Source organism: Meles meles, chromosome 14 (assembly GCF_922984935.1).
Source record: "Meles meles chromosome 14, mMelMel3.1 paternal haplotype, whole genome shotgun sequence".
Taxonomy (NCBI): Eukaryota; Metazoa; Chordata; class Mammalia; order Carnivora; family Mustelidae; genus Meles; species Meles meles.
The window spans coordinates 77,333,775-77,354,908 of NC_060079.1; the positions used below are offsets into that span (position 1 = coordinate 77,333,775).

General features: G+C 40.3%; 1 protein-coding gene across 3 annotated transcripts in view; it reads left to right on the top strand.

Moving 5' to 3' along the window:
- Positions 1-21,134, top strand: part of TPP2 (tripeptidyl peptidase 2) — a 69,364-nt gene that overhangs the window by 32,950 nt on the left and 15,280 nt on the right. For 2 of the 3 annotated variants that reach the window (XR_006814878.1, XM_045978005.1), the window contains exons 11-24: positions 2,892-3,040; positions 4,886-5,001; positions 5,528-5,696; positions 6,390-6,547; positions 6,836-6,912; positions 8,742-8,848; positions 10,473-10,627; positions 11,995-12,111; positions 12,347-12,447; positions 13,035-13,131; positions 13,960-14,097; positions 15,969-16,213; positions 16,467-16,545; positions 18,680-18,718. Coding sequence is in view for 2 of the 3 variants with exons in the window: in XM_045978005.1 (XP_045833961.1) it covers positions 2,892-3,040; positions 4,886-5,001; positions 5,528-5,696; positions 6,390-6,547; positions 6,836-6,912; positions 8,742-8,848; positions 10,473-10,627; positions 11,995-12,111; positions 12,347-12,447; positions 13,035-13,131; positions 13,960-14,097; positions 15,969-16,213; positions 16,467-16,545; positions 18,680-18,718 (1,747 nt within the window). In the remaining variant the exon portion in view is untranslated. The remainder of the gene's footprint in view (positions 1-2,891; positions 3,041-4,885; positions 5,002-5,527; positions 5,697-6,389; positions 6,548-6,835; positions 6,913-8,741; positions 8,849-10,472; positions 10,628-11,994; positions 12,112-12,346; positions 12,448-13,034; positions 13,132-13,959; positions 14,098-15,968; positions 16,214-16,466; positions 16,546-18,679; positions 18,719-21,134) is intronic. The other variant, XM_045978006.1, reaches the window with a different exon arrangement.

Sequence of the window (21,134 nt, forward strand, 5' to 3'; positions counted from 1 at the left end):
ACTGTACCTGTTACTGAAAGCATTCAGGCTATAGATCTCCTTGTGGATCATCAAGCCTTGCCTATATCAGCGCCATATACTGCCCACATCAGCCCAACTAATTTCCTAAAACTCCACTTCTGAATAAGAGTGGCCAGGATTCAGAGTCAAAGCTGGCAATGTTTTATAAGTTTTAGATTCAGTTAATAAAAGTATTAATTATTAAATTTGTTGATTCTCTTCTAAAATTGATTTTGAAATATTTTATCTACAGTCAATATGAGCACAAAGTGTCAGAGAATGTTTAAACCAGCATTTGTTATTCTTACTTGCCCATAGAACATTTAAAGAATTTATTTCAAGAAAAATGAGTTCATGAATTACGGGGGAAGCTTGGATTAAGGAGATACTGGTTCACAAACCAGTTATTCTAGGAATTGAGATAATTTGTTCATGTTTACTATGCCATAAACATGCAGTATTATTGCAAATACATGGTGTAATTATTAGGTTTAATTATTAGGGTATAAAACATTGACTAGTGATCACTGAACAGAGTATTTTCTGTGTACTATTTGAAAAATCCTCTTTGTCAGGAAAGACTGTCAGACATACAGAATTTACTTGACTTCCTGGTGTTTACAAGTATGGTATAGTTCTTAAAGACAGATTGCCAAATACTGTCTACATAAGCATGTTTTGAATTGTTATTACATGCTGTTAGAAGAAGAACATCATTAGCCTTTTTAAGGAAACTTACATAATTATGTAAAGTTTTTTAATAAGGAATATGAAAGGTATATGTAAAGATATTTTTAAATTATATATTATGACTTTTTTAAAGTAGGCTTCATGCCCAGCATGGGACTTGAACTTACAGACTGAGATTGAGTCACAGCTCTATCAACTGAGCCCGCCAAGCGCCCCCAAATTTTATTTTTAAGTAAAAATTATATATCATGGAACCCTTTTTAGAACACTTTACTAAATGCTTGTGATTAATCACTAATAGAGTAGTGTAAAATGAATAAAGAGCAGTGGGATGTAGTCATGTAGAATTTACGACTCTTCCAGTTATAAGATACCACGTGCTTATGGTGAATGTTGGTAGACAATATAGATGGTGCAAAAGAAGAAAGTAAAAATTACCCTAGGGGCACCTGGGTGGCTCAGTGGGTTAAGCCTCTGCCTTCAGTTCAGGTCATGATCTTAGGGTCCTGGGATCGAGCCCCTCATCAGGATCTCTGCTCAGCGGGGAGCCTGCTTCCTTCTCTTTGTCTCTCTGCCTCTCTGCCTACTTGTGATCTTTCTGTCTCTCTCAAAGAAATAAAATCTTTTTAAAAAATTACCCTAAATCTCATTGTCCATGATGTGTTTGAGTGACATTTTGGTGCACATTCTTTTAGGCATTCTCCTGTGCATAAATAGGAGATCACACTGTTCAGGCACCTTTGTAACCTTTTTTTTTTCTTTTTTTTTAAAGATTTTTATTTATTTATTTGACAGACAGAAATCACAAGTAGCCAGAGACAGGCAGAGAGAGAGGAGGAAGCAGGCTCCCTGCTGAGCAGAGAGCCTGATGCGGGGCTCTATCCCAGGACCCTGAGATCATGACCTGAGCCAAAGGCAGAGGCTTTAACCCACTGAGCCACCCAGGCGCCCCGCCTTTGTAACCTTTTGTCACTCAGTAATACTGTATGAAAATCTTTACAGGTCAACATATTTTTAACAGCGTTTATTTTAAGATAGCACTAAACAGTGTGCCACCAACCCATTGCAGGAGTATTTGATTTACATTGCTTTCAGCTCTCTGTGAAAATCGGAAACCAAATTGCTCTAGTATTCTTAGCCAGTAATAAGAAGAGTCCAGTCAGTTGGAGAAGAGTGGTAGAAGGGAGAGGCCAACAGCTTTTGTGGGGAACTTTTGGCCACTCTCAGGGAGGACGAAGTTAGTGTGTCGTCATCTTATTCCTTTACTTGGGGCGGAGGGCAGAGCTTGTGTTCGGTGACTAAAATGGTGATGTGCTTTGTGGACGTTATCTCATTAGCCCTATGGAGTCAAGAGCCCTCAACGAGGGGCCTTGTGGACTTGAGCCATCCAGTATGACAGTCGTGAGTCACGTGAGGTTAGTCTGAATTGAGATGTGCTCTAAGTATGAAATGTACATCACGTATTTAAGACTAGTACAAAAAAGAATATAAATTAACTCATTTTTTTCTACTAATTACATATTGAAATTATAGTTTGGCTATTTTGTGTTAAATAAAATACATTATTAAAGTAAGTTTTACCAGTTACTCATTCGCTTTTTTTAAATGTGGCTATTGGAAACTTTTAAATGCCCTCTTGGGGCGTCTTTGATTAAGCCTTGGGCTCAGGTCATGATCTCACGGTCCTGGGATGGAACCCCGAGTTGGGCTCCGCATTCAGCAGGGTGTCTGCTTGTTCCCCTGCCACTCCCCCTGTTGAACAACGCACACACGCAAGCGCATGCTTTTTCTCCCAAATAAATTAAATCTTTAAAAAATTAAATGCCCTCTGTGTCCCACATATTTCTATTAGACGATGCTGTGTTAAACTTTAGACAAAGGCAAGGCTTCTACTTATTGCAGACAAGACAAAGTGGATTCATCAAGGAATCTAAGCAATGACATTTATTTTCCCTCCAAAAATACACCTGATACCTTTTGCATGTGTATAAACACACTTAAGAGAATCTGTTCTCTTTTAAGGAAGGTAATTGCTACATAATGGGGAAATAGCTCTGCTGGGTATTTTTCTAACTGATTGCAATACTGCAAATTATCCACGGTATTGGACTCTAATCTATGTGACCAGTGGCCTTTTTTTGAATGCCCGTGTTTATCCGGTTCTCACCTTCGTAAGCAAACTTTAATGGCATTTCATTCAGTGCTGATGGGGCCCTTGGAGTAAGTATCAGTGCACCAGGCGGAGCCATCGCTTCTGTTCCCAACTGGACATTGAGAGGAACTCAGCTGATGAACGGGACATCCATGTCTTCTCCCAATGCATGTGGAGGCATCGCCCTGATACTTTCAGGTAAGGACACTGCTTAGCGCTCTGTTTGGTCTGACTTACTACTGTTTCTAAATTCCAGGAAACAGATGGTGAATTTTCAGTTTATAGCATAATGTGAAGTCAGGCAGTAGCCATAAAAAAATAATTGAATAAATTTCTCTTACCTTATTGCAGACAGATATTTGTGTTTTCTGAAATTCTCGTGGTAAGAAAATATGTGGAATTGGTCATGTCCTGGCTCAAAGTAAAGTTTAAGATGGAGAATAATTGTGTGATGATAAGGATTTGAATGTGCATTCATTCATTTAACAAATACATTTATCTGCTGTTAATGACTCTCAAGCATTATTTTGGCTCGAAAGTACCTGCCTATATGGAATTTCTCATAGCTGTGGGAGACAGACTATGGATAGAATTTAAGATTAGTTTATATTACATGTTAAAAGGCAGTGAATATGCTGTGGGGATGACTGAGGTGGGAAGGGAGGATCTGGGGTGATGTACCGAGGCTCACGGTATTGATCAGGTGGCATCGGCACTGACCAGAACTCACTCACGGTCACCAGGTTGTTGTGGAGATTCCACCTTAGGAACATTGCTCTCGTGAGGTCCCAGGACTCTGCCTTCATTTCTGCTTCTCCCAAACCGCACCAGATCTCAGGGGTTGCTCCTTGCTCCCATCCTTGTACAGCTTAGTCTCACTGCCTAGAATTCTTTTGTGCCGTGCTTTGGCCTTGCAAACTCCTGTGCATTCTGGTAAGATTAGACTCCAGTTCCTTCCCTGATAGAGCATCACCTTCTTTCGGATTCTCACCGACAAAATTGGCCACTCTCTTGATTCACCGTAAAGCACCATAGTTTCATGTTTGTTTTGTTCATTTCTTAAAATACCGTTAAGTGCGTATGCATTTGATGTACTCTGGAATGGGCAGGAATGTGGTATTCCTCATCTTTTATCTCTAACAATGGTGTTCAACACAGTTGACAAATTGGTGGCTTCCACATCTTTCCCACAGAATAGTCATTCCCATTCTGGCTACTCTCGGCATCACCCAGGAAGCTTTTAATCAGTATCAGTCCTGGGATTCAGTCTCAGAGATGCTGAATTAATTAAGTTGTGGTCGGCCCTTGGCATCTTTTTTGCTGGTTCAGGTTCCCTTGGTGTCTGTAGCAGAGCCAGGTTGATTAGTAGGCGGTGACCATATCATTTGACCAGCCGTGGTTTTTTTTGTTTGTTTTTTTTTTGTTTTTTTTTTTTAAAGATTTTTTATTCATTTATTTGAAAGACAGAAATTACAAGTAAGCAGAGAGAGAGAGGAGGATGCACGCTCCCTGCTGAGCAGAGATCCCGATGATTCCCAGGATTCTGGGATCATGACCTGAGCTGAAGGCAGAGGCTTTAACCCACTGAGCCACCCAGGCGCCCCTGACCAGCCGTGTTTTTAAGATTTTAAGTGATCTCCACATCCAATGTGGGGCTCAGACTTACAACCCCAAGATCAAGAGTCATGTGTTCTACCATCCAAGCCAGCCAGGTGCTTGACTAGCAGTGTTTTGAAAGAAAATGTCATTTGAATGCCTTCAGGTATCTGCTTCACACGTCTCCATCACCTTTGCAGAGCGCTCACTGCTGCCCTTACGTAAGGCGCACACAGCGATTTTTGTTTACTGAAATCCTTGTGCAATGCCAGCAGTTTGAGTCAGGCTGTTGTAGTTCAATTTTTCCAAAAAGATTAAGAAATGAGGGTTAAAACACAGGATGTTAAAGCCAGAGAATGTACATGTTATCTCTGCTGGTGCGGGGAAGAAGGTTTCAAGGAGCAAACTCTCTAATACTCCTTTCTTGCTTTTGCTTTTTAATTTCAGGTCTGAAAGCTAATAACGTTAACTACACGGTTCATTCAGTCAGAAGAGCTCTGGAAAACACTGCAGTAAAGGCTGACAATATAGAAGTGTTTGCCCAAGGACATGGTATTATTCAGGTAGTGTTTTTATGAAAAATGGATTAATCATCAAGATTCGGTCTTAGCTATTACTGGATAATATTTCCTGTTATAATGGTGATTGAGTTTATCTAATTTTACATTATATGACTGTAATAGTTTCTGAACTATATGAAGAGGATATGAAATCCGATTTTGTAGTTAAGACAAATTTGTTTCAGTAAGAGAGAACTACAGTAGACCTAAGACGTGTGGAGGGCAGAAATTCAAAGCGAAGATGTTGAGGGCGAAACCTGTGAGTCTCATGGTGTGGAGCAGTTCCTGACTTTGGTCACTTGGGGCTAGCGTGTGAATCTAGAGGGTAGAGCTAGGGGTAAGTGGTTGGGCTGGTGTTCTGTTTGGAAAGGTAGAATTGCTCTCTTACTTGGGGTTACCGTGTAGTTTAGAGGCAAACGTAGAAGTTAGCTTTTCACCTGCACTTTTTCACAACTGAAATCAAACTAGTAATTTATAGCAATGTTTTCTTGACCCAACCATTGATATTTTATTGTGTTCTTTTAATTAGGTTGATAAAGCCTATGACTACCTCGTTCAGAATACATCATTTGCTAATAAATTAGGTTTCACTGTTACTGTTGGAAATAACCGAGGCATCTACCTCCGAGACCCTGTTCAGGTGGCCGCACCTTCAGATCATGGCGTTGGCATTGAACCTGTATTTCCAGAAAATACTGGTGAGTCATAAATGGACATTAAGCTGAAGTGCTCACATTTGTGGTTCGAGTGAATACTGTGGTATGAGAGAAATGCCATTTGCGTTAATGTTCTCGAGAGAAACATGAGTCGACAATACTATTTTAAAACCATACAGAGTTTAAGGGGGATGGATGTGGCAGCAAAGCAGGGATCCCAGTGTCGTCGCAGCTCAGCCTGGTAACCACTGAGGAAAACAGTAGCCTGGGCTGTCAGCGACCTAGGGTTTTACCGAATTTGGGGTAGTAAAACGTCCAGTTCCTTTTCTTTGCCACTCTTACTACTTGGGTGTAAGAGAGAGTTTTGGTTGGAGATTGGGAGGTAGAAGCAGCCAGGGAGAACCGCAGCTCAAGGAGGCGTAAGCAAAGCCGTCACCACTGCGTACTTGCCATCTTCCTTTCAGTCGGATGCTGTTACCTGCATGCGGTAGTGACAGACACGAAAACGCCTTATTTTAAGTCCACAGCCATGTTGGATAAACGTGTGAACGGGTCACTAGGTGCCCTAAGATGTAGGGAAGGTTCTGTGACTGCTTTACTTAAGCTGTGCTTTGGAAGCCCAGGCCCTAGTACATTTTACAGCTGATTGAACTCATCTGCCAGATTTTAGGAGAGGATCGAACTTCTTAAATGGAAAAAGTACTGATCTTTAATTTTTGGTCTTTTTCATGCTAGAAAATGCCGAAAAAATATCCCTTCAGCTTCATTTAGCTTTAACTTCAAATTCGTCTTGGGTCCAGTGTCCCAGCCATCTGGAACTCATGAATCAGTGCAGACACATCAACATACGTGTGGATCCCAGGGGCTTAAGAGAAGGATTGCATTACACAGAGGTATCGGTGCATCTTCACTGCTACTTTCTAAACACTCTTTGAAGTGTGTAAAAGTACCTTGTGTGGCAGGCGGCCTGTTTCCCCGTCGGTCTGAATTGGTCAGGGGTGGTTATGCATGCATCTGTTTATGTGCTGTTAGACGCGTGACCCAACGCCAGAAAAAATGGTATCAACTTGTGTTGAAGACCTTTACATTTTAATGTCAGATTAACTTACTCTGTGAATAGGTTTCACTTTTCTTTTCTCTCGTAAAAGTGTATGGCTACTGAAACTTACTCTTTTTTCAAGGTTTGCGGCTACGATATAGCGTCCCCCAATGCAGGTCCTCTGTTCAGAGTTCCAATCACTGCCGTTATAGCAACCAAGTAAGTAACGAGTTGCCAACAGCCGACTGTCACGTGCAATTTTTTAATGGCTATTTATGGAAATAGTGTGAACTTTTAAAGATGGATAGAGCAGAATCAGGTAACTGGGCTTTAGTTCTGCTTCTTGCTTACAAAGTTCAAGGTGCCATGTGGTCTTTCTATTGCTTTTTGACTGTGAGAATCCCCGGAGGCATCTCGCTTACCCTGTGCCTGCGCCGAAACTCCACGGAGCCGACGGTGCCCCCAACTGCCTGGCTGTCTGCAGTATTGGACAGTATTACTTCGTCCCTCTTCCATCCCCCACCACCTCCCCCCCAACCCACCGCCGTAACCCCTGTCTGTGGGATCACTGTTTTCTCTGGTTCTTCGCTTCTCCGGTCTATTTCCAGACTCTCCCTTCCCATCTGGTCTTCCGCCCCAGGACCGAGGAACTCTGCTCTGTCATTCTGCTTCCTGTTTAAAGTATATCCTGCCCAGGATCCTGCTCTCTCAGATAGCGAACAGCGGCCTCTGAGAGCCTGCATTTCCTGTCACCTGCCCGCCAGACTGCACCTTTGCACTCAGTCACTGGTGCTGGCACTCAGGCTTCCTCAGGCTGGCTCGTTCCTAGTCCTCCCCGGTGAAGGGAGTCCCTTCTTGCTCCTCATGGCGCTTTGTACATGCCAGTGGCGCCGACTTGAGCCAGGACGTTGTCAGGTTTGGTTTACCCCATGTGTGGGGCCGCTCAAGACTCAGGGCCTGTGTCCTACCGGTTCCTCTGTAGAGCTGTTATACAGTGTCTTCGGAACAAACCAGACTGCTCAGTAGGTGAAGGACGAGCGTGAGATGAGAATCCCGAGGACAATGGGGAGTTCTCCGTTAACGGTCGGTCCTGAGTGAGTGAGCTGGAAAATAGTCATCGTGCAGCAGGTGTCAGCCCCTAAGAAAGGTGGGGTGACATTCAGGAGATAAAGAGTGACATGCACACGTGGAGAAATTGTAGAATGCTTAAATTCTCAGACAGATTTTCCCTGAAGTCCAGTAGGATATCAGACAAGATAATTTTTAAGATTCAGGAATCCGCTGAGATATCATCTCCTTCAGGAAGCTTTTCCACGAACCAAGTACCTTTTATGTCTTTTCCACGAACACTTCCTGTCCACCCAGAGCATATTACTTTAAATGTTTCTGGTGGTTTTCTGTCCTCATGAAACTGGCCAGGGCAGAGGAGAATGTCGTATTCAGTGTTGTATTTGTAGCTCTTAACAGTACCTCATGTAAACACCAGGTGGTCCTTAAATGTTTGTCATACTGATTAGAATTTGTCCTTTGCATATTCTCGAGGTTTCCGTAGTAGAACACGTTTGACCTTTACGTGTCATTGGTTTCTTACAAAAGTGCTATGAACATAGTTTTCTTCTTTCCTGTGTCATTTATGGCACGGGGTGTTCTAGAGCTGTACAGGGGGTTTAATGCCAGTCTCAGAGCTGGAAGACAGTATCAGTGACACGAAACATTACCTTTGATTTTAATATTTAGGACTCATGATAGTTCAGATTCTAATAGGGAAATCCTGTGAACGAGGGAGCTGTCCATTGTGTCCTTTAGACCAATTGTAACATAGACAAGTAAAAAGAAAAATCATCTACACTGGGCTGGCCAGAACTTTTATCTCTGCTGACATGTTGCAAAAATGAGACAATGCTGCGCACGCTGTTTTGTAACCAACTTTTAAATCCCTGTGTTTGTTTCTGATCGACTGGTAAGATCTAGAGTACCAGTGGGCTTGTGATAATAAAGCCTTTTTGGGTGACAGCTTGTCATTTAGCCATTTTTTTTTTTTTTTTCAGAGTAAATGAATCATCGCATTATGATCTAGCTTTGACAGATGTACATTTTAAACCTGGTCAAATTCGAAGGCATTTTATTGAGGTTCCCGAGGGTGCAACATGGGCTGGTAAGTAACATTTGAGTCTGTCCTGATCGGTCTCTTTATCTGCCTTCTAACTCTGCTAGGATTATGACCATAGGAAGTTTATATGTCTCTAAACTCTGCTAGGATTATGACCACAGGAAGTTTATATGTCTCTAATCTGACCTAACAGTACTATATCTGACACCCTATATTTGCTGTTAAATTTGAATTCTTACAAGATCTCATACTCTTTTGCACTGGTTCGTACATCAAATCATTCAAGCTATCTTAAGATGTTTTAATAGTCAAGGTTTTAACTTAGTTTAGAATAACACCTTATCTGTTAATGATCAGAGTCAGAGTTGTATTGTTGAACAACTCTGGGCTACCTAATGCATTTAGGGCCCCATGGAATTGTCGCACGGTGAGCTCTGATAAAATGTACGTGAAGAATACTAAAGGAAAATCTATGATTAATTAATATTGAATCTGATATCTTTTCAGCAGTAAATGCCGGTAATTATAATGCTCTAATTATGACTTGGTTGGTATTGAGAATAATTAGTTTTTTTAAAAAATAGGAATTTATTGAATAATTTAGAATGGAAGTAGCTCAGAGCTTTCAGCAGTCTTAGATTAGAAATGTACCGGGGAGGGGGAGGAAATGGGAAGATTGTGTTCAGAGAGTAAAGACTTTGACTTATAAAGTGAGTAAGTTCGAGGACTCTAATGTCCAGCATGGTGACTGTAGTTAACTATTCTGTATTATGTGTTTGAAATTTGCTAAAAGTCAGATCTGAAGTAGTCTCACCACCAAAAAACAAATTGGTGTAAGTATGCGAAGTGATGGATGTGTTAACTAGCCTTATCACAGTAGTCATTTTACAGTATCTATGTATGTAGCAAATCTTCACATGTACACCTTATTTGTCAGTTGTGTGTCAGTAAAATGGGGGATAGAAAGCAAAAAAAAAAAAAAATGTACTACAGATGTATCCTATTTCAAATAATTAGAAATGCTGTCCTAACACTAGATTTTTTATTCTTAGCAATTGATTAGGTTCACAGAGCTCTGCGCCCACTTGACCTTGTGAACCAGAGACGTAAGCCTTGCTTTAAGTTCCCTGTATTAGAGTGGGTGTGCATTAGATAAGATGCTGATTCTGCTTCACAGTGATTTTGGTTTTTGCCTCCAGCTCGGTCTCAGAATAAAGCTGAGAATGTGTAGTTGATGGTCATACTTTCTAGAAGTAGACAGGAGGGAGAGACTAGGAAGTTATCAATGAAATTGAATAAATAGACACGGAATTTAGGCATCCTCTTTTATCAGGAATTGATTGGTTTGGTTTCTAGCTAAAAGCAAGTTTCCCCATAGCACAGAGGGGCAAAGGGTTTTAAAAATGACCTGATTAGGGTCATTATGTCCGTCCATGGACACCTGCTGTTCCGTGGTATTTGCAGCATAGCGGTTGTTAATTTTAATACTGATTTGTTTATCTTCCTACCCTTTCATCGTGATTAATGTTTTGTTGATTCTTTGTTTTTAAGGAAATATGCAGATTTCTTTTGAATATATCATTTTATTCTTGAAATGTTGCTTTCTAAAGAGTTGGTATGCAAACGGTCATGTGTCCGTTTACAACGTGGCTTCCTCCCCTCATTTTAGAAGTCACCGTGTGTTCGTGTTCCTCTGAGGTGTCGGCCAAGTTTGTTCTTCACGCGGTACAGCTCGTGAAGCAAAGAGCATATCGAAGTCATGAATTCTATAAGTTCTGTTCCCTTCCAGAAAAAGGAACATTGACTGAAGCTTTTCCTGTCCTAGTAAGTTTTTAATTACCAATTTGAATTTTAATTACCAATTTGAAATCCCCAAAATGATTTCTTTCTTTTATTTTTGGTATGGGCTAAGACTGAGTATTGGAATTTGATGTTACAGTTTGTATTCAGACTGTACTGGGGCTGAATATTTTTATTAATGCTGAGTCAGCGAAGTAGGAAGGCGTGTAGTCTCAGTGGGATGCTTGAGACCAAGTCGGAGGTAAATATTAATCATTTGAACTCTTCAGTAAATGCAGTGAAGGGAAAGTGCTGGTCTGCTAGATTGTGATGGCTTACACTACGAAGCTTGGTTGGAACCGTTTCCTCATCACAAAGGAGATTATTTCCTTGTTTAAGATTGTTCTACCCATTATTCTATTAATGCCCAGCTCTCAAGACCACTGGAGGCTGTTCTGCTGTCTAGGTAAAGCCGCCACTGCTTCCCACCAGAATGGCCTCTGTGTGGCGGGTCCCCACCCTTTCCTGGGCTGTATTCTTCCTTCATGGGAGTGGAATGCACTGATGTTCTTTCTTTCTTTCTTTCTTTTTTAAGATTTTATTTATTTATTTGACACAGAGACAGAGATCACAAGTAGGCAGAGAGGCAGGCAGAGAGAGAGAGGGAAGCAGGCTCCCTGCAGAGCAGAGAGCCCGATGTGAGGCTCGATCCCAGGACCCTGAGATCATGACCGGAGCCGAAGGCAGAGGCTTAACCCACTGAGCCACCTCCCCTGATGTTCTTTCTTAAGCCTGCTGCTTCGTGTGGTCACGTAATGCTCGCATCTTTCCCGTGTCTTTTAGGTCTCTGATGACTGCTGCTCGTGCTCTTGTCTGTTAGTGTCCTCTGACCCGTCTTCAAACTTTATAATGTACTGATTACTACAAAACCTAATTTAAAACTCAGTGCTAAAATCGGTTTTTGTTTTTAATTTTTGTAATAGCGAGAAAGATGTAAATGAGCATAATTTCATTTTGCTTTGATTGCCGGGCAGCTCTGAGCCCCAGACTCAGCTGTGGGTGTTGACTGTGCCTTACAGAGCTGTAGTACACCTTTTCTTATCGTTGTTCTTACCATTTTTCCTTTGGTCTGAAGTTTTTATTCCAGTTTGTTTTCACTGTTGTTTTGTTGTGTGCTCCCAAAAGCTGCCTCCGATCTTCTATGACAAGCCCCGTAGGAGTAGAGAGCTGTGTATTTAAGTGCCTGTACTCTGTCTTTGCAACTGTAATTGTATAACTCCACACACAGCTGTACAAATAGGAAAAGTCTGAAAGCTGGAATTGCTTTAAAACAGTTACTATTTATATTCTGTAATTTGAAGGAAAATGAGAAAACGGATTTACACATTTGAAATTTTTATTGTTCTTTACAGGGTGGGAAAGCAATCGAGTTTTGCATTGCTCGTTGGTGGGCAAGTCTTAGTGATGTCAATATTGATTATACCATTTCCTTCCATGGAATAGTGTGTACTGCTCCTCGGTTAAACATGGTAAGTTCCACATTTCCACCACTGTTAATGTCAGTCATTGGTGTTACTGAAAAATCATCTCACTGGTTTTATTTAAACGTTAATGGGCAGTGGTTCTGAAATAACAGTAGTCTTTGCTCGTGGACGCTTGTAAACTTGGCATTAGAGAAGTTTATTTAGGTCCAAATGTTTTTTTAAAAATCTGGTTTATTATCAATAAAGTTTGAGAACCTAATTTGATAAATATCCTTTGTAGCATGCATCGGAAGGCATCAATCGTTTTGATGTTCAGTCCTCCTTGAAGTATGAAGATCTGGCTCCCTGCATAACCCTGAAGAGCTGGGTCCAGACGCTGCGGTATCGTTGGTTTTAGGGCTGCAAGTGTTGAGCATCGGCGTGGTGGGAGCGGGGACATCTCTTACACTCTTTAAATCGTCTCAGTGCTGGAGATGAAAAGGCAGTTTCTGACTCGCACCCTAGGCATCCTGGCAGCTCTCTAAGACGCAGCGCCAGCAGTAGCTTCGAGCCTTAGGTAGCACATACGTGAAGCTCTCAGTGTGGCATCTGCACGACCCCTCCTGTGACATGTCGTCGCCATCTGCAGTTTGTGGACGGAGGCTGCGAGTCAAAACCTGCCTGCCCTTAACACTGTCGGCGGTTGTTCCCCTAATGCTGGGATCCAGTTATGTTAAGAGCTGTTTGTTGACACTTGAAAATGTCCCCATGATTTTGCAGAATTTAAAGATTACGTATTGCCATGGTTCAGTCAGTAAAGAATTCTGGAAGCTGATGATTAAAATATTATAAAATCTACCAAAAAGGACAGAGCTTAACGATGCACATTGTCACTTACTGGGCTGTGTCACAGATTTTGTTAACTACGTTTATTTCTCTCAGTAAATGAACTCCTGAATCAAATTACTTCCGCATTTGTCTAATTACAGCCCACTGAGTGCAAAAACAAAACCTTTAGGATCGAGAGATGTTTTGCCAAATAATCGTCAGCTTTATGAGATGGTCCTGACGTACAACTTTCATCAGGTGGGTGTTCATGTAAGAAAGAATAACCTCAAAATGAACGTCTGTATTTTGTTCATGAATCATAAAGTCAAAAACAGAAGGACAAGGAATTTAGTGTAGGTGTGTGTGTGTGTGTATATGTATAAAATAGAGTCAAGTAATTAACACTGGTTAATTTGGAATTAGTCTTTGGGAAATTATCATTTCTGATGGTCCAGGAACTATTCGGGTCTGATCATTGACTCTAATTTAGTGGTGACCTGGCCTTTGGGCCTTTGAGCCTTAGTTTTTGTACTCGCCTATTCAGCAGTATCTGTCCAGTATTAACTGTCCAGTGGTCGATGTCTCGTCAGTGCCAGATGCTGTCTGATTACCTTAGTGGGTCTGGTGGTTTTTCTCTGAAGCAGGCGTTAAAAGGATGAGAAGTCAGAATAACCCTTGAGTTAAATGAGCAGTAAAGGTAGTTGAGGCGACTTGTAAATGTAGAATCCAAGGGTGTTATGTAGGATCACTAAGATTTCGGTGAAACTCATTGAAGCACAATACGAATTTGGTTTTAATGTTGAGATGATTGATTTCAGTGAATTGTCAAATTTCAATTTTATGAAGTAATTAGAGGTTCTGAAGAATATTTATTAATGCTTAAAATGAGCTAGGTTTGTATTTTTAAAATCTTGTGAAAGAAAAATGCCTTTAATTAATGCCAAAGTATTGGATGTTCTACATTTTTAAAATTGGTTACCAGAAGAGAATGTTTTTAATACTTGTAAAAATCTCATCAATAACAGTATTACAAATCTACATTAAAAATCATATATATCATATCAAGTATTTATTATTTTTTTATAGCCCAAGAGTGGGGAAGTAACTCCAAGCTGCCCGCTACTTTGTGAACTATTATATGAATCAGAATTTGACAGCCAACTGTGGATTATATTTGACCAGAACAAAAGACAGATGGGTTCAGGAGATGCCTATCCACATCAGGTATAAAATTGGCAGTGAGTTTTGGAAGTAACTGAGGCTTTCCCTGAACTGATGAATCTCTGATTTCTTATTTATGATGATTTTTGGTTTTGTGGGTTTAGGTGTTTTTTTTTTTAACGCTATAGTTGTGTATTTGGTTCTTTGACAACTACTAGAAGCTCAGTTAGTTGTCTTGACAGCCTCTCATTTATGTAAGTCAGCTAAATCAAGTTTTGGGATAGAGGAGTGCATGGATGAAGCTTGTGAGCACTAGCCAGTATAGCTGCTTTTTTGTTTTTTAAAGATTTATTTGAGGGGGTGAGCAGAGGCAGAGAGAAACTCAAGCAAACTCTGCACTGAGCGCAGAGCCCAGCACAGGGCTCAGTCTCCTGACCCTGAGATCAGGTCCAAGCTGAAACCCAGAGTCAGACGCTCACAGACAGCGCCACCCAGACACCCCTGGTGTAGCTTTTCATTTGAATTATTTCTTCTTCCTTCCCTAAGACGATATTAGCATCTTGAGATGATCCAAGGTCTGAACGGGATGAAAAGCACTGAATGGCCATGCCAAGTGTTTATTAGCGTTTATTAGAACTTTCAAATTTATTTCTTCCTGAGACGGCTGTGTACCCAACACAGCGCTTGGCACTACCGTATGAAAGGGAGAAAAACCTTAAATCACGTAGGGTTGTTTTGTTTGTTTGTTTTTAAGATTTTATTTATTTGAGAGAGAAAGTGAGTGAGTGAGAGAGAAATCGTGAGCAGAGGGGGCAGAGGAAGAGGGAGAAGCAGGTTTGCCCCTGAGCAGGGAGCCCGGTGCGGGGCTTGATCCCAGGACCTTGGGATCCTGCCGTGAGCCGAAGGCAGACACTCAACTGACTGAGCCACACAGGTGCCCCTTAATCATGCAGTTTATAGATTCATCCCTGATTAATAAATTGTTACAAAGGAATGAAGTATTTCCTGTAACATGTATAATTTTATGCCAAATAGTGAAAATCTGTGCAGGTTTTTTCCAGTTAAGTAGTCAGGGACTGATTTCCTTCCAGCCCAGTCACATCGCAGTACAGACTGGGTCGTTGCAATGCCATTACCTTGTTGCTTTGAAATCTCAGAGGGAACAGCGCCGTGCTCCTGAGCAGGTCAGCTGGGGGAGCCGAGTGGGTTTGCACTCCTTCATCTCTGCTGCTTCCGTTTTTCCCGTCCGTGATAAAGAGGTGTGGCACTTTGGTTGTGACATAAAGATGACCAGCTGTGTATACGCACGTGTATATATTTGTCTTAGGTGTTATATGGCACTTCAATTTTGCTAGTTTGGGTGGTGGTTTTTTGTTTTTTTTTTTTTCAAAGATATTATTTATTTATTTGACAGAGACACAGACAGAGGGAACACAAGCAGGGGGAGTGGGAGCGGGAGGAGCAGGGACCCCAATGTGGGCCTCGATCCTAGGACCCTGGGATCATGACCTGAGCCGAAGGCAGACGCTTAATGACTGAACCACCTGGGCACCCCTTTGGTGGTGGTTTATACATGTTTCTGAAGACTCACGAGCTGGAAGATCATTGCTTTTATCAGTCTTGAGCAGACACTGATTTAGCTGAGAGTATGGGCGTAGCCCGATGTGGGAAATTGAGGGCTCGGGAGCCATACCTGCCTTCAGCTCCTTTATCCTTTACTCTGCACGGGGCCCTGGACGGTTCACGTGATGTTCCTGGGCCTGCTTCCTCACCTGCACATTCAGGCCCCTGTGTGTGTAGGTGTGTGTGCGTGTGCGTGCGCACACTGTTCCTCACATAGTGTAAGTTCTCTGTAGTGGTGACTGTTCCTGTTTATCCTCTTACTATAATTTCCGTTGACTTTTCTTTCTCCAAATGTTCTTTGTCTTTTTTAGTATTCTTTGAAACTGGAGAAAGGAGATTATACAATTCGACTACAGATTCGTCATGAGCAGATCAGTGATTTGGAACGTCTTAAAGATCTTCCATTCATTGTTTCTCATAGGTTGTCTAATACCTTGAGCTTAGATATTCATGAAAATCATAGTCTTGCACTTCTAGGAAAGAAGAAATCAAGTAATTTGACATTACCACCCAAATACAACCAACCATTCTTTGTTACTTCCTTACCAGATGACAAGTAAGTGATGGTGTTGCTTACACTTAATGTGTATCTACTGTGATCTTGTCATGCGAGCTCATTACACTGGGCTAAGTTTATTTACGTTGTCACTTAACCATTTTAGAGTAAGATGATTTCTCCCTTTAATTTTTGAAAACCGAGCTCTGGGAATTATTTCAGAATGCAGTTGTTTTGATCTTTTGTCCCTTGATTATCTTTCTGAGACTTTCTCTTTAGTTCCTTTTATTTCTCTTTTGAACTTTCTTGTTAGAATACCTAAAGGGGCGGGACCTGGATGCTACCTTGCAGGATCCTTAACATTATCGAAGACCGAGCTTGGGAAGAAAGCTGTAAGTATCCTTTTTTTTTTAACACTGAAATTACCTATTCCAAAATTTCCATTCCTTTAAAAGACGGGAATTAATCCCACACTTAAAGAATGCATAAGAGAGAAATGTCCTGGGGAAAAAAATTGAGTAGTTTTTTTCCCAAAGGTCAATTAATATTTGATTATATCTTAAAATATTTAGTATTTTTTTCCCCAGGCCTAAGTACTTGAGCCCTGAACTGATCCTACCTTGCATGGCTAATAATATACTTGAACTCCCTTTGAAACATGTAGGTCCAGATTAAACCTGGCTTAAGCGAATGGGATGTTTGAAATTACAACATTTTATGGAATTTTAACCAACATAATATTCTGGATATAAAAATAAGTCGGGTCTTGGGTTACTTCAAGTAAAACATTTCTAACGAGCAGTATTTTTCTTACTTGCATAGACCTTTCTCTTAGTTGGAATTTTGTGTAATTGTGTAGATAATTAGGAGATACTTCTTTTGGCCTTGCCTTTTATTTTATAGCTTTAAAATTATGCCATTAAAAACTTGTTTCTGGTTGTTACATATTAGAGATAAACATTACACCTGGATGGGCACTGATTTTAACTTTTCCATCTGTTTTCATTGCAAGTTTATTATGAGAATAGTGTTAATGAGGATCTCTCACGTTCTGTCGTCACGCTAGCTCAGTGCGGATAGAAGTTGTCATTCTTACAGTTTTACGTTTCTCCTTAGCATCAGATCTTACATAGTGGTCTCCTGCCTGATGCTGGAATCAGAAATACCCTCACCAAGATGAGCAGATCTCTTGCATCTTAACAAGTACCCTTGTTGCCACTATTGAACCAGAGGTCACTTACCGCTGTCTTAGAGGCGTAACTTAGGAATTCTGTGCTTTGAAAAATTGGTTGGCCCTGACCTTTCTTGAGCCTCATTTCAGTCGACACTGCAGTTGACGCATGAGTGACACGGTTTGAACTGCGCGGTCACCTTACATGTGGGGTCTTTTTTCCAGTAGATACAGCAGCGTACTGTAAATATATTTTCTCTTCCTTGTGATTTTCTCAAAAACATTTTCTCTAGCTTACCGTTAATCTAAGAATATATATGAAATAATATGTTATTTGACTGTGTATGTATTGGTATGGCTTCCAGGCAACAGTAGACTGTTTGTAGTTAAGTTTTGGGGGAGTCTGTACAAGGATTTTCAACTGGGTGGGGCAGTAGTGTCCCCAGCCCCCACGTTGTCTAGGGGTCAACTGTACTTATTTATAGATACGCTTTAGCGTCATTTGAAGTTAATCAGTAGTCAACGACACTGGAATTCATAGACGCACGGATTTAAGAAGTCCTGGTCTTTTTTTGTAGGCTTCACTTCCTGGGCAGCAGGGCTGCTTCCAACTGTGGGCTCCCCGGCTGGGGAGATGCGAGGTGGGGTTCTCACCCAGATCACTCTTCTCAGGTGTCTGCTTCTTGTGACGGTTATGGCAGAAAAGCATGGTCACTCAAAGTGCACTTTTAGCAAGTCAGAGGTGGTTACTCCTTCCTAGTGTTCTTACAGAGGCGTGAACTCTACAAGAATGGGATTAACGGCAGTTGCTGTTTACCAGATGACTCCTCACCGGGTAGATTTGCTTGAGAGAGAGCAAAACCTAAAGGCATAGAGCTTATTACACTTGTCAGCACCTTGTTCGTTTAATCTCGCCTCGTGTTGTGTGTTTCTTACCGGTTTGGTAGTTGGGAAGGTGAGTGTTGTTTTCCTTCTTCTGCCTTTCATGGTCACCTTGGATATGATGATGCCTGGGCATGTGTGGTTGCTGCGACGTCCTTGAAATCAGACTCTGGACTAAATGTAATGTTTTTAAAAGCTTTTTGATAACTAACAGATTTTGCTGTGCTCGATTTTTGAAATACAGAGTTGAAAACATTTGCCCTTAGGAATAACCTATTTGATGACAGTTTTATTAAAATGAAAGTGGCAATGTCGCTTTCTTTAAAAGCCTGCCATTTTGATCGTAGACCCGACCCGTCTCACGGAGACAAGTGCAGGTGGGACATACACTGGAAGACAATTAGCCAGAGACGGTGTCTCCACCCCGTGTAGATTGTGCATGTTTTCTCACAGAATGTCCTTCTAACTCCCAGGGGCAGTCTGCAGCAAAACGACAAGGAAAATTTAAAAAGGTACTGATTGTCAGTTCTTGAAAAAGATGTCTTAAAGCCTTATTTGCATATTAGTTAAACTTTTTTTTCTCTCACCTATTATAAATCTTTTTAAAAACATCTCTCCCTTAGTTTCCTTTCTTTAAGTTCTGCAGTATAGTGCTTTTAGCTTGTCAGTGTTGACGTACTGCTTTCCTGAAGTTTTTTTCCTGTCATAAACTGCTGGAAAGACCCTGTTTTATATGTGTCTAGAAAAAAAATGTAATGCTATTCATTTCTTAGCTACAAATATGCCAAATAGTAATATTTGAAATTTTACATACTTAAAATCCTACAGAGAAATGAATGTAATTTTTTTTTCTTAGCTATATAAGCCAAAACAATTCTTTTTAAAGTCCAAAAACATTTTTTTTTTGAAGATTTTTATTTATTTATTTTGCAGAGAGAGGGGTGGGGAAGCAGGCTCCCTGCTGAGAAGAGAGCCCAATGCGGGGCTCGATCCCAGGACCCTGAGATCATGACCTGAGCCGAAGGCAGAGGCTTTAACCCACTGAGCCACGCAGGCACCCCCAAAACATTCTTAAATTGGATGATTTGATTATTAAAATACTATGAAGGAATTTGAAAAAAAGTTTCTTCCCTGCTCTTGCGTCATCATGCTGGATGAGCAGAGACAGAGCAGCGGGCGGTGGAAGCAGAAATAAGGACTTTCCACCCCAGGTTAAAATTGACACTAAGAATACGAACAGGTTTAAGACCATAACTTCCCTGCAACTTATTAGACAATCTCTGATTGACTGCAAGAGCCAAATTTCACTCAAAACAAAAGCAGAATTCTATTTCTTAGGTACTTAGTGGAAGGGATATACATACTCAGCTGTCCGGCATCATTCAGCATGCTGCTGATTTCTCCTGGTCAGACGAGAAGCATTGTAAGATTTTGTGTTTTAAGGTATAAATAAAAGATAGCTCTTTCTTAATCTACGGTGATGTGAAACTAGGGATCACCATTTTAGAACAGATGGAGTTCTTTATTAAAGAGAACTTCTGTAATGTCTGTATTGATATGTAATGGTAAACACTTTATTCAAACAAAATGCCCCACCAGGAATCATCTTTCCAGTTAAAGGAGTATCTGCTTCACTGTGGGCTGAACATTGTGGTCTGTTTCTGGGCCATGTACATTCATTTAATGAAATATAACCAGCTTTAACATGAAAACAAAATAAAGTAGTAAATGTCATTCATAAAACAAATTTCTTTTTATTTATAGATTGTTTATCTTTGGGTCATCCTGAAAATAGCTTGAAAGCCACTGCTTTAGAAAATGAAAAAAAGGTTTTCTAGGAGCCCATTAAAAATAGAAGGTGCTTATCACAAAAGCATAGCTGGGGTTTTTTCTTCCTATTGTATATTTTGGAGTTGATCTTTTGGGGAGTTTTGGTGGATTTTGTTTGGATCAGGTTGTATAAGATAGGAAACTATTAAGTGAATAAGAAAGTTATTATTTGATGGTTAGGAAAGCTTTATATATAACAAACTTGGGCAACTAGACTTACCTCTTCCCAGTTCTCCTGGTCTTATAGTCTCATTACCAAAAAGATCTATATATTAATTTATTGCCAAAACAAAATACCAACCAGCTTTTGGTGCATAATCCTCAATGGGTTTGTCCTTTGTGTCTCAGTGACTTCTCATTTGGAAAATGCAGGTTACCTTTTTCAAGTTCATTTTCATATGAAAGAATATAGTTACTTTTAACAGATAATAAATAGCATTCCAGTATGATTTTGATCTTTAAAATAGCTGTTTTAGTTTGTATAAAGGTATTAAAGTTTTGAATTTAGTTAATAATTTAAGAACTAAGGAAATTATAATTTTTGAACCAAAATTTAAATGGCAGTATGTTATACAAAGAATAATTTTGAGTTTTGCAGGTAGGTTTGACTTTCAAGCATATTGTTCAGACACTGTCAAAATGCTTGGTGAATAGCAGAAATAATGTGTTTTTTAGAACACCTTACTGTTAAGTATCTACTATAGAGAAATTCAGCTTTCCGATCCGAAGATTACTAATGACTCACTTTTTAAATCGTAATCAATTGCTCAAGACTTAATGGTACAAAATGATTTCCATTAAATTGACCCTATACTAAGTCCTTGAGAAGCGAGTTGAAAAAATACCAAAAAAACAGGCGAACATGATAAAACAAAAAAACCTCCATTTTTCTTTTGATTAGGAGTTAAAATTACCATGTTTGTAATTTTGAAAAATAATAAAGTTACTGTCCTCAAATATTTTTAGGATTATAGTAACACTTAAAATTGCTAATTTGAGATATTTAATACATAAAATGCTGATCACAAAACCTTGATTTCCACCCCTAAGATCACTCATCACAAACTCTCCCTGTCTCTTAGGCTTTTAATTTTTAGT